General features: G+C 42.3%; 1 protein-coding gene across 1 annotated transcript in view; it reads left to right on the top strand.

Moving 5' to 3' along the window:
- Positions 1–408: 408 nt before the first annotated feature.
- The window catches only part of Src42A (Tyrosine-protein kinase Src42A), a 200,136-nt gene continuing 186,297 nt past the window's right edge, over positions 409–14,247 (top strand). The window contains exon 1 of the mRNA XM_071690578.1: positions 409–669. Coding sequence (XP_071546679.1) covers positions 571–669 — 99 coding nt within the window. The 5' untranslated portion in view covers positions 409–570. The remainder of the gene's footprint in view (positions 670–14,247) is intronic.

Below are 14,247 nucleotides of genomic sequence, written 5' to 3'. Positions count from 1 at the left end.
CTCAAGGAAAACATGTTTTTGTAGATTCATTATCATAAGGTATATCTAAAAGTAAAATAAAGTCAATTAAAAGTATAGTAGATTTTAAAAATTTGTAAATATTAACTGCATTGCAAAGCAAAAGGTATCATAATTTTTTCAAGCAATTAAAGCTCATAATAAGTAACTGCCTGTTGGTGTATGAGTGATCATACTCACCCGCATTCTTGAATGATATTACTCCGCGTCCTGTTTGTATTTTATATCTAAGGGAAATGTTTTCTTTGTTTTACTAATTTTTTTGATAAATACGAACATAGTATCATACTTATATGCTAAATGAAGGATTTATATCCACATCTGAATTAATAACATATGTTTGGTGGAACTACTTTACGGAGTTGGTAATTTACCTAGGGTGCGCGGATTGTTGTGCTGGGAAAGTGAAAATGGTGGTGGTGGACGTGTTGTGTTGGCTAGCATCTCTCTTGAATCATGAAAAATAGCTAGCAGAATATGCTCGTGGTGATGTGAAGTGCAATGGAGTGAACCACTTATGATTGTGAACAAGTAGAATAGTGATAAAACAAAATGGGGAACTGTTTTAGTAGTAATAGAGGGTCGGGGAAAAAAGAATCTACTTCTGACAGTCGGAGTGTCGCCCCGCCAAATAATCCCTTTACTGAACAGGTATGATAAAGATTAGTTTCTGTGTAATATGTCGGTATGTGAACAACAGTTATCTACAGAAGGTTAAGATTATTGTTAACGGGCATTGTCTGGATTATATGTGAACAAAATCGAGCAGTGACAGTGGAGTCAAAGAACAGTAGACGGTCACCGCCCTAGGTTGGCATAGGCCTAGGGCCAGGTGGCTAGCCTTTACATGGGCGGTAAGAGACTGCTGACCCTACTAAGACAGGGTTTCTGCTGGGTAACCGAGGAAGTTAGGATGCTCCAAGGGTTAGCCACGTCAAGATTTGTTGAGACTTGTTGCTCTGAGGAAGTAATTTGCATGTGAAGTAATTGTTTTGTAATGCGTTTCTAGATATGTTGCTAAGTAACGAGGTACCATTTGAAAGTTTATAATCTTCAGACTGTGCAACATCTTAACATTAGTTTTGAATTAACTTTAAAGTGCTGGTATGTATCAGTGCATCATCCATTTTGTGTTTAAATGCAATTTTTTAGATGCAATTTATGTATTAATAGAAATGAAAAATCTGTAGCAAGTAATGACTACCACATTCAGTGAGTTCATTACATCTCCATTCTTCAGCTGTAGGTAAACCCCATGGTTTATATATATATATATATATATATATATATATATATATATATATATATATATATATATTTCAAATTATTCGCCATTTCCCGCGTTAGCGAGGCAGCGTTAAGAACAGAGGACTGGACCTTTAAGGGAATATCCTCGCCTGACCCCCCTTCTCTGTTCCTTCTTTTGGAAAATTAAATAAAAATGAGGGGAGGATTTTCAGCCACCCGCTCCCTACCCTTTTAGTCACCTTCTACGACATGCAAGGAATACTTGGGAAGTATTCTTTCTCCCCTATCCCCAGGGATAAATCCCTAATGATACTTTACAATATGATATTATCAAATTTAGTTAAAATAAGTCTGCTGCCTTCCCACAAAAGCCAAAAAGTTATGTATAAAACCAATAAGGATTCAGTCAATCCTTGTTTGTGAACACAAGGAAAAATACAAAACAATTATTCACTCGCATGTTGTTGATATTTTGAAATGCAAATGCTTCATATTCTTCTTACTTAAAGTTTAGAGTGTGTCACACAGTCAAAGTCTTGAACTTTGCGTTGAGCTCCAGGGTTGATCATCACATTAATAAGTGAAGGCTTGTTTTCTTCTTCAAGAGCCTGACTAACTGCCTCTTGCAGTTCAGGGACAGACTTACAGAAGAAACCAGTTTCACTGAACATTGAAGCCATGCATTCATAGTGTACAGTTGGCAGAAGTGATGTTGGTGGAGTTGCAATTGCAGCATCCATTCCATCTTTTATTTCATTGAACAACTCCTTGTCCAAACCACTGTAGATGCCATTATTGTATACAATGATGGCTATGATGGGTAGTTTGTAGCGGTAAATTGTTTCCATTTCCATACCCCTAAAACCAAAAGCACAATCTCCTTCAACACATATGATTCGCTTGCCTGGAATTTTTTTTTATTTTCCTTTGTCACTGTCTCCCGCGTTTGTGAGGTAGCGCAAAGAAACAGACAAAAGAAATGGCCCAACCCACCCCCACACACATGCACACACATACACGTCTCCACACGCACACACACACACACACATATATATATATATATATATATACATATATATATATTGGATCGATGTGGTATACCGGGGTTGACGTGCTGTCAGTGGATTGAATCAGGGCATGTGAAGCGTCTGGGGTAAACCATGGAAAGTTGTGTGGGGCCTGGATTTGGAAAGGGAGCTGTGGTTTCGGGCATTATTGCATGACAGCTAGAGACTGAGTGTGAACGAATGGGGCCTTTGTTGTCTTTTCCTAGCGCTACCTCGCGCACATGAGGGGGGAGGGGGATGTTATTCCATGTGTGGCGAGGTGGCGATGGGAATGAATAAAGGCAGACAGTGTGAATTGTGTGCATGGGTATATATGTATGTGTATGTGTGTGTATATATATGTGTACATTGAGATGTATAGGTATGTATATTTGCGTGTGTGGACGTGTATGTATATACATGTGTATGGGGGTGGATTGGGCCATTTCTTTCGTCTGTTTCCTTGCACTACCTCGCAAGCACGGGAGACAGCCACAAAGCAAAATAAATAAATATATATATATATATATATATATATATATATATATATATATATATATATATTTGTCGCTGTCTCCTGCGTTTGCGAGGTAGCGCAAGGAAACAGACGAAAGAAATGGCCCAACCCACCCCCATACACATGTATATACATACGTCCACACACGCAAATATACATACCTACACAGCTTTCCATGGTTTACCCCAGACGCTTCACATGCCCTGATTCAATTCACTGACAGCATGTCAACCCTGGTATACCACATCGATCCAATTCACTCTATTCCTTGCCCTCCTTTCACCCTCCTGCATGTTCAGGCCTCGATCACACAAAATCTTTTCACTCCATCTTTCCACCTCCAATTTGGTCTCCCACTTCTCCTCGTTCCCTTCACCTCAGACACATATATCCTCTTGGTCAATCTTTCCTCACTCATTCTCTCCATGTGCCCAAACCATTTCAAAACACCCTCTTCTGCTCTCTCATCCATGCTCTTTTTATTTCCACACATCTCTCTTACCCTTACGTTACTTACTCGATCAAACCACCTCACACCACACATTGTCCTCAAACATCTCGTTTCCAGCACATCCACCCTCCTGCGCACAACTCTATCCATAGCCCACGCCTCGCAACCATACAACATTGTTGGAACCACTATTCCTTCAAACATAACCATTTTTGCTTTTGGAGATAATGTTCTCAACTTCCAAACATTCTTCAAGGCTACCAGGATTTTCGCCCCCTCCCCCACCCTATGATTCACTTCCGCTTCCATGGTTCCATTCACTGCCAGATCCACTCCCAGATATCTAAAACACTTTACTTCCTCCAGTTTTTCTCCATTCAAACTTACCTCCCAATTGACTTGACCCTCAACCCTACTGTACCTAATAACCTTGCTTCTATTCACATTTGCTCTTAACTTTCTTCTTTCACACACTTTACCAAACTCAGTCACCAGCTTCTGCAGTTTCTCACATGAAACAGTCACCAGCGCTGTATCATCAGCGAACAACAACTGACTCGCTTCCCAAGCTCTCTCATCCACAACAGACTTCATACTTGCCCCTCTTTCCCAAACTTTTGCATTCACCTCCCTAACAACCCCATCCATAAACAAATTAAACAACCATGGAGACATCACACACCCCTGCCGCAAACCTACATTCACTGAGAACCAATAACTTTCCTCTCTTCCTACACGTACACATGCCTTACATCCTCGATAAAAACTTTTCACTGCTTCTAACAACTTGCCTCCCACACCATATATTCTTAATACCTTCCACAGAGCATCTCTATCAACTCTATCATATGCCTTCTCCAGATCCATAAATGCTACATACAAATCCATTTGCTTTTCTAAGTATTTCTCACATACATTCTTCAAAGCAAACACCTGATCCACACATCTTCTACCACTTCTGAAACCACACTGCTCTTCCCCAATCTGATGCTCTGTACATGCCTTCACCCTCTTAATCAATATCCTCCCATATAATTTACCAGGAATACTCAACAGACTTGTGCCTCTGTAATTTGAGCACTCACTCTTATCCCCTTTGCCTTTGTACAATGGCACTATGCACGCATTCCGCCAATCCCCAGGCACCTCACCATGAGTCATACATACATTAAATAACCTTACCAACCAGTCAACAATACAGTCACCCCTTTTTTAATAGATTCCACTGCAATACCATCCAGACCTGCTGCCTTGCTGGCTTTCATCTTCTGCAAAGATTTTACCACCTCTGTTTACGAAATCATTTTCCCTAACCCTCTCACTTTGCACACCACCTCAACCAAAACACCCTATATCTGCCACTCTATCATCAAGCACATTCAACAAACCTTCAAAATACTCACTCCATCTCCTTCTCACATCACCACTACTTGTTATCACCTACCCATTAGCGCCCTTCACTGAAGTTCCCATTTGCTCCCTTGTCTTACGCACTTTATTTACTTCCTTCCAGAACATCTTTTTATTCTCCCTAAAATTTAATGATACTCTCTCACCCCAACTCTCATTTGGCCTCTTTTTCACCTCTTGCACCTTTCTCTTGTCCTCCTGTCTCTTTCTTTTATACATCTCCCACTCAATTGCATTTTTTCCCTGCAAAAATCGTCCAAATGCCTCTCTCTTCTCTTTCACTAATAATCTTACTTCTTCATCCCACCACTCACTACCCTTTCTAATCAACCCACCTCCCACGCTTCTCATGCCACAAGCATCTTTTGCGCAATCCATCACTGATTCCCTGAATACATCCCATTACTCTCCCACTCCCCTTACTTCCATTGTTCTCACCTTTTTCCATTCTGTACTCAGTCTCTCCTGGTACTTCCTCACACAAGTCTCCTTCCCAAGCTCACTTACTCTCGCCACCATCTTCACCCCAACATTCACTCTTCTTTTCTGAAAACCCATACAAATCTTCACCTTAGCCACCACAAGATAATGATCAGACATCCCTCCAGTTGCACCTCTCAGCACATTAACATCCAAAAGTCTCTCTTTCGCGCACCTGTCAATTAACACGTAATCCAATAACACTCTCTGGCTATCTCTCCTACTTACATACGTATACTTATGTATATCTCGCTTTTTAAACCAGGTATTCCCAATCACCAGTCTACATATATATATATATATATATATATATATATATATATATATATATATATATATATATTTATTTTATATTTATTTTGCTTTTTCGCTGTCTCCCGCGTTTGCAAGGTAGCGCAAGGAAACAGACGAAAGAAATGGCCCAACCCACCCCATACACATGTATATACATACATGTCCACACATGCAAATATACATACCTATACATCTCAATGTACACATATATATACACACACAGGCACATACATACATACCCATGCACATAATTCACACTGTCTGCCTTTATTCATTCTCATCGCCACCTTGCCATACATGGAATACCATCCCCCTCCCCCCTCATGTGTGCGAGGTAGCGCTAGGAAAAGACAACAAAGGCCCCATTCATTCACACTAAGTCTCTAGCTGTCATGCAATAATGCCCGAAACCACAGCTCCCTTTCCACATCCAGGCCCCACACAACTTTCCATGGTTTACCCAAAACGCTTCACATGCCCTGATTCAATCCACTGACAGCACGTCAACCCCGGTATACCATATCGATCCAATTCACTCTATTCCTTGCCCGTCTTTCACCCTCCTGCATGTACAGGCCTCGATCACTCAAAATCTTTTTCACTCCATCTTTCCACCTCCAATTTGGTCTCCCACTTTTCCTCGTTCCCTCCACCTCCGACAAATATATCCTCTTGGTCAATCTTTCCTCACTCATTCTCTCCATGTGCCCAAACCATTTCAAAACACCCTCTTCTGCTCTCTCAACCACGCTCTCTTTATTTCCACACCTCTCTCTTACCCTTACATTACTTACTCGATCAAACCCCCTCACACCACACATTGTTCTCAAACATCTCATTTCCAGCACATCCACCCTCCTGCGCACAACTCTATCCATAGCCCACGCCTCGCAACCATACAACATTGGTGGAACCACTATTCCTTCAAACATAGCCATTTTTGCTTTCGGAGATAATGTTCTCGACTTCCACACATTCTTCAAGGCTCCCAGGATTTTCGCCCCCACCCCCACCCTATATATATATATATATATTTAAGAGTTAAGAGTTAGTTAAGAGTAAATGTGAATAAGAGCAAGGTTATCAGGTACAGTAGGGTTGAGGGTCAAGTCAATTGGGAGGTGAGTTTGAATGGAGAAAAACTGGAGGAAGTAAAGTGTTTTAGATATCTGGGAGTGGCTCTAGCAGTGGAGGGAACCATGGAAGCGGAAGTGAATCATAGGGTGGGGGAGCCTTGAAGAATGTGTGGAAGTCTAGATCATTATCTCCGAAAGCAAAAATGGCTAAGTTTGAAGGAATAGTGGTTCCAGCAATGTTGTATGGTTGTGAGGCATGGGCTATGGATAGAGTTGTGCGCAGGAGGGTGGATGTGCTGGAGATGAGATGTTTGAGGACAATGTGTAGTGTGAGGTGGTTTGATCGAGTAAGTAATGTAAGGGTAAGAGAGATGTGTGGAAATAAAGAGAGCGTGGTTGAGAGAGCAGAAGAGGGTGTTTTGAAATGGTTTGGGCACATGGAGAGAATGAGTGAGGAAAGATTGACCAAGAGGATATATTTGTCGGAGGTGGAGGGAACGAGGAAAAGTGGGAGACCAAATTGGAGGTGGAAAGATGGAGTGAAAAAGCTTTTGAGTGATCGGGGCCTGAACATGCAGGAGGGTGAAAGGCGGGCAAGGAATAGAGTGAATTGGATCGATGTGGTATACCGGGGTCGACATGCTGTCAATGGATTGAATCAGGGCATGTGAAGCGTCTGGGGTAAACCATGGAAAGTTGTGTGGGGCCTGGATGTGGAAAGGGAGCTGTGGTTTCGGGCATTATTGCATGACAGCTAGAGACTGAGTGCGAACAAATGTGGCCTTTGTTGTCTTTTCCCAGCGATACCTCGCACACATGAGGGGGGAGGGGAATGTTATTCCATGTGTGGCGAGGTGGCGATGGGAATGAATAAAGGCAGACATTGTGAATTATGTGCATGTGTATATATATGTGTGTATGTGTGTGTATATATGTGTACATTGAGATTTATGGGTATGTATATTTGCGTGTGTGGACGTGTATGTATATACATGTGTATGGGGGTGGGTTGGGCCATTTCTTTCGTCTGTTTCCTTGGGCTACCTCGCAAACGCGGAAGATGGCGACAAAGCAAAATCAACAATATATATATATATATATATATATATATATATATATATATATATATATATATATATATATGTATATATGAATCAGCCACCAGCGCTGTATCATCAGCGAACAACAACTGACTCACTTCCCAAGCTCTCTCATCCCCAACAGACTTCATACTTGCCCCTCTTTCCAGGACTCTTGCATTTACCTCCCTAACAACCCCATCCATAAACAAATTAAACAACCATGGAGACATCACACACCCCTGCCGCAAACCTACATTCACTGAGAACCAATCACTTTCCTCTCTTCCTACACGTACACATGCCTTACATCCTCGATAAAAACTTTTCACTGCTTCTAACAACTTGCCTCCAACACCATATATTCTTAATACCTTCCACAGAGCATCTCTATCAACTCTATCATATGCCTTCTCCAGATCCATAAATGCTACATACAAATCCATTTGCTTTTCTAAGTATTTCTCACATACATTCTTCAAAGCAAACACGTGATCCACACATCCTCTACCACTTCTGAAACCGCACTGCTCTTCCCCAATCTGATGCTCTGTACATGCCTTCACCCTCTCAATCAATACCCTCCCATATAATTTACCAGGAATACTCAACAAACTTATACCTCTGTAATTTGAGCACTCACTCTTATCCCCTTTGCCTTTGTACAATGGCACTATGCACGCATTCCGCCAATCCTCAGGCACCTCACCATGAGTCATACATACATTAAATAACCTTACCAACCAGTCAACAATACAGTCACCCCCTTTTTTAATAAATTCCACTGCAATACCATCCAAACCTGCTGCCTTGCTGGCTTTCATCTTCCGCAAAGCTTTTAGTACCTCTTCTCTGTTTACCAAATCATTTTCCCTAACCCTCTCACTTTGCACACCACCTCGACCAAAACACCCTATATCTGCCACTCTATCATCAGACACATTCAACAAACCTTCAAAATACTCATTCCATCTCCTTCTCACATCACCGCTACTTGTTATCACCTCCCCATTTACGCCCTTCACTGAAGTTCCCATTTGCTCCCTTGTCTTACGCACTTTATTTACCTCCTTCCAGAACATCTTTTTATTCTCCCTAAAATTTACTGATAGTCTCTCACCCCAACTCTCATTTGCCCTTTTTTTCACCTCTTGCACCTTTCTCTTGACCTCCTGTCTCTTTCTTTTATACTTCTCCCACTCAGTTGCATTTTTTCCCTGCAAAAATCGTCCAAATGCCTCTCTCTTCTCTTTCACTAATACTCTTACTTCTTCATCCCACCACTCACTACCCTTTCTAAACAGCCCACCTCCCACTCTTCTCATGCCACAAGCATCTTTTGCGCAATCCATCACTGATGATACAGCGCTGGTGGCTGATTCATGTGAGAAACTGCAGAAGCTGGTGACTGAGTTTGGTAAAGTGTGTGGAAGAAGAAAGTTAAGAGTAAATGTGAATAAGAGCAAGGTTATTAGGTACAGTAGGGGTGAGGGTCAAGTCAATTGGGAGGTGAGTTTGAATGGAGAAAAACTGGAGGAAGTGAAGTGTTTTAGATATCTGGGAGTGGATCTGTCAGCGGATGGAACCATGGAAGCGGAAGTGGATCATAGGGTGGGGGAGGGGGCGAAAATTTTGGGAGCCTTGAAAAATGTGTGGAAGTCGAGAACATTATCTCGGAAAGCAAAAATGGGTATGTTTGAAGGAATAGTGGTTCCAACAATGTTGTATGGTTGCGAGGCGTGGGCTATGGATAGAGATGTGCGCAGGAGGATGGATGTGCTGGAAATGAGATGTTTGAGGAAAATGTGTGGTGTGAGGTGGTTTGATCGAGTAAGTAACGTAAGGGTAAGAGAGATGTGTGGAAATAAAAAGAGCGTGGTTGAGAGAGCAGAAGAGGGTGTTTTGAAATGGTTTGGGCACATGGAGAGAATGAGTGAGGAAAGATTGACCAAGAGGATATATGTGTCGGAGGTGGAGGGAACGAGGAGAAGAGGGAGACCAAATTGGAGGTGGAAAGATGGAGTGAAAAAGATTTTGTGTGATCGGGGCCTGAACATGCAGGAGGGTGAAAGGAGGGCAAGGAATAGAGTGAATTGGAGCGATGTGGTATACAGGGGTTGACGTGCTGTCAGTGGATTGAATCAAGGCATGTGAAGCGTCTGGGGTAAACCATGGAAAGCTGTGTAGGCATGTATATTTGCGTGTGTGGACGTGTGTATGTACATGTGTATGGGGGGGGGGTTGGGCCATTTCTTTCGTCTGTTTCCTTGCGCTACCTCGCAAACGCGGGAGACAGCGACAAAGTATAAGAAAAAAAAAAAAAAAAAAATGTATATATATATATATATATAGAGATGCTCTGTGGAAGGTATTAAGAATATATGGTGTGGGAGGCAAGTTGTTAGAAGCAGTGAAAAGTTTTTATCGAGGATGTAAGGCATGTGTACGTGTAGGAAGAGAGGAAAGTGATTGGTTCTCAGTGAATGTAGGTTTGCGGCAGGGGTGTGTGATGTCTCCATGGTTGTTTAATTTGTTTATGGATGGGGTTGTTAGGGAGGTAAATGCAAGAGTTTTGGAAAGAGGGGCAAGTATGAAGTCTGTTGGGGATGAGAGAGCTTGGGAAGTGAGTCAGTTGTTGTTCGCTGATGATACAGCGCTGGTGGCTGATTCATGTGAGAAACTGCAGAAGCTGGTGACGGAGTTTGGTAAAGTGTGTGGAAGAAGAAAGTTAAGAGTAAATGTGAATAAGAGCAAGGTTATTAGGTACAGTAGGGTTGAGGGTCAAGTCAATTGGGAGGTGAGTTTGAATGGTGAAAAACTGGAGGAAGTGAAGTGTTTTAGATATCTGGGAGTGGATCTGTCAGCGGATGGAACCATGGAAGCGGAAGTGGATCATAGGGTGGGGGAGGGGGCGAAAATTTTGGGAGCCTTGAAAAATGTGTGGAAGTCGAGAACATTATCCCGGAAAGCAAAAATGGGTATGTTTGAAGGAATAGTAGTTCCAACAATGTTGTATGGTTGCGAGGCGTGGGCTATGGATAGAGTTGTGCGCAGGAGGATGGATGTGCTGGAAATGAGATGTTTGAGGACAATGTGTGGTGTGAGGTGGTTTGATCGAGTAAGTAACGTAAGGGTAAGAGAGATGTGTGGAAATAAATAGAGCGTGGTTGAGAGAGCAGAAGAGGGTGTTTTGAAATGGTTTGGGCACATGGAGAGAATGAGTGAGGAAAGATTGACCAAGGGGATATATGTGTCGGAGGTGGAGGGAACGAGGAGAAGAGGGAGACCAAATTGGAGGTGGAAGGATGGAGTGAAAAGGATTTTGTGTGATCGGGGCCTGAACATGCAGGAGGGTGAAAGGAGGGCAAGGAATAGAGTGAATTGGAGCGATGTGGTATACAGGGGTTGACGTGCTGTCAGTGGATTGAATCAAGGCATGTGAAGCGTCCGGGGTAAACCATGGAAAGCTGTGTAGGTATGTATATTTTGCGTGTGTGGACGTGTGTATGTGCATGTGTATGGGGGGGGTTGGGCCATTTCTTTCGTCTGTTTCCTTGCGCTACCTCGCAAACGCGGGAGACAGCGACAAAGTATAAAAAAAAAAAAAAAAAAAAAAAATATATATATATATATATATATATATATATATATATATATATATATATATATATATATATATATATATATATATATATTTTCAAACTATTCGCCATTTCCCACATTAGCGAGGTAGTGTTAAGAACAGAGGATTGGGCCTTTGAGGGAATATCCTCACCTGGCCCCCTTCTCTGTTCCTTCTTTTGGAAAATTAAAAAAAAATAGAGAGGGGAGGATTTCCAGCCCCCCGCTCCCTCCCCTTTTAGTTGCCTTCTACGACACGCAGGGAATACGTGGGAAAGTAAATTCTAGATTAATATGGGTAAAACTGAAAGTTGATGGAGAGAGATGGGTGGTTATTGGTGCATATGCACCTGGGCATGAGAAGAAAGATCATGAGAGGCAAGTGTTTTAGGAGCAGCTAAATGAGTGTGTTAGTGGTTTTGATGCACAAGACCAGGTTATAGTGATGGGTTATTTAAATGCAAAGGTGAGTAATGTGGCAGTTGAGGGAATAATTGGTATGCATGGGGTGTTCAGTGTTGTAAATGGAAATGGTGAAGAGCTTGTAGATTTATGTGCTGAAAAAGGACTGGTGATTGGGAATACCTGGTTTAAAAAGCGAGATATACATAAGTATACGTATGTAGATAGGAGAGATGGCCAGAGAGCGTTATTGGATTACGTGTTAATTGACAGGTGCGCGAAAGAGAGACTTTTGGATGTTAATGTGCTGAGAGGTGCAACTGGAGGGATGTCTGAGCATTATCTTGTGGAGGCGAAGGTGAAGATTTGTATGGGTTTTCAGAAAAGAAGAGAGAATATTCGGGTGAAGAGGGTGGTGAGAGTAAGTGAGCTGGGGAAGGAGACTTGTGTGAGGAAGTACCAGGAGAGACTGAGTACAGAATGGAAAAAGGTGAGAACAAAGGAGTAAGGGGAGTGGGGGAGGAATGGGATGTATTTAGGGAAGCAGTGATGGCTTGCGCAAAAGATACTTGTAGCATGAGAAGCGTGGGAGGTGGGTTGATTAGAGAGGGTAGTTAGTGGTGGGATGAAGAAGTAATATTATTAGTGAAAGAGAAGAAAGAGGCATTTGGACGATTTTTGCATGGAAAAAATGCAAATAAGTGGGAGATGTATAAAAGAAAGAGACAGGAGGTCAAGAGAAAGGTGCAAGAGGTGAAAAATAGGACAAATGAGAGTTGGGGTGAGAGAGTATCATTAATTTTTTTTTTTTTTTTTTTTTTTTTAATACTTTGTCGCTGTCTCCCGTGTTTGCGAGGTAGCGCAAGGAAACAGACGAAAGAAATGGCCCAACCCCCCCCCCCATACACATGTATATACATACGTCCACACACGCAAATATACATACCTACACAGCTTTCCATGGTTTACCCCAGACGCTTCACATGCCTTGATTCAATCCACTGACAGCACGTCAGCCTCGGTATACCACATCGCTCCAATTCACTCTATTCCTTGCCCTCCCTTCACCCTCCTGCATGTTCAGGCCCCGATCACACAAAATCTTTTTCACTCCATCTTTCCACCTCCAGTTTGGTCTCCCTCTTCTCCTTGTTCCCTCCACCTCCGACACATATATCCTCTTGGTCAATCTTTCCTCACTCATTCTCTCCATGTGCCCAAACCACTTCAAAACACCCTCTTCTGCTCTCTCAACCACGCTCTTTTTATTTCCACACATCTCTCTTACCCTTACGTTACTCACTCGATCAAACCACCTCACACCACACATTGTCCTCAAACATCTCGTTTCCAGCACATTCATCCTCCTGCGCACAACTCTATCCATAGCCCACGCCTCGCAACCATACAACATTGTTGGAACCACTATTCCTTCAAACATACCCATTTTTGCTTTCCGAGATAATGTTCTCGACTTCCACACATTCTTCAAGGCCCCCAGAATTTTCGCCCCCTCCCCCACCCTATGATCCACTTCCGCTTCCATGGTTCCATCCGCTGCCAGATCCACTCCCAGATATCTAAAACACTTCACTTCCTCCAGTTTTTCTCCATTCAAACTCACCTCCCAACTGACTTGACCCTCAACCCTACTGTACCTAATAACCTTGCTCTTATTCACATTTACTCTTAAATTTCTTCTTCCACACACTTTACCAAACTCAGGGAGAATAAAAAGATGTTCTGGAAGGAGTAAATAAAGTGTGTAAGACAAGGGAGCAAATGGGAACATCAGTGAAGGGGGCTAATGGGAAGGTGATAACAAGTAGTGGTGATGCGAGAAGGAGATGGAGTGAGTATTTTGAAGGTTTGTTGAATGTGTTTGATGATAGAGTAGCAGATATAGGGTGTTTTGGTCGAGGTTGTGTGCAAAGTGAGAGGGTTAGGGAAAATGATTTGGTAAACAGAGAAGAGGTACTAAAAGCTTTGCAGAAGGTGAAAGCCGGCAAGGCAGCAGGTTTGGATGGTATTGCAGTGGAATTTATTAAAAAAGGGGGTGACTGTATTGTTGACTGGTTGGTAAGGTTATTTCATGTATGTATGCCTGAGGATTGGTAGAATGCTTCCATAGTGCCATTGTACAAAGGCAAAGGGGATAAGAATGAGTGCTCAAATTTCAGAGGTATAAGTTTGTTGAGTATTCCTGGTAAATTATATGGGAGGGTATTGATTGAGAGGGTGAAGGCATGTACAGAGCATCAGATTGGGGAAGAGCAGTGTGGTTTCAGAAGTGGTAGAGGATGTGTGGATCAGGTGTTTGCTTTGAAGAATGTATGTGACAAATACTTAGAAAAACAAATGGATTTGTATGTAGCATTTATGGATCTGGAGAAGGCATATGATAGAGCTGATAGAGATGCTCTGTGGAAGGTACTATGAATATATGTTGTGGTAGGCAAGTTGTTAGAAGCAGTGAAAAGTTTTTATCGAGGATGTAAGGCATGTGTACGTGTAGGAAGAGTGGAAAGTGATTGGTTCTTAGTGAATGTCGGTTTGTGGCAGGGGTGTGTGATGTCTCCATGGTTGTTTAATTTGTTTATGGATG

Source organism: Panulirus ornatus, chromosome 48 (assembly GCF_036320965.1).
Source record: "Panulirus ornatus isolate Po-2019 chromosome 48, ASM3632096v1, whole genome shotgun sequence".
NCBI lineage: Eukaryota > Metazoa > Arthropoda > Malacostraca > Decapoda > Palinuridae > Panulirus > Panulirus ornatus.
This window is presented reverse-complemented; position numbering and strand designations above follow the sequence as displayed.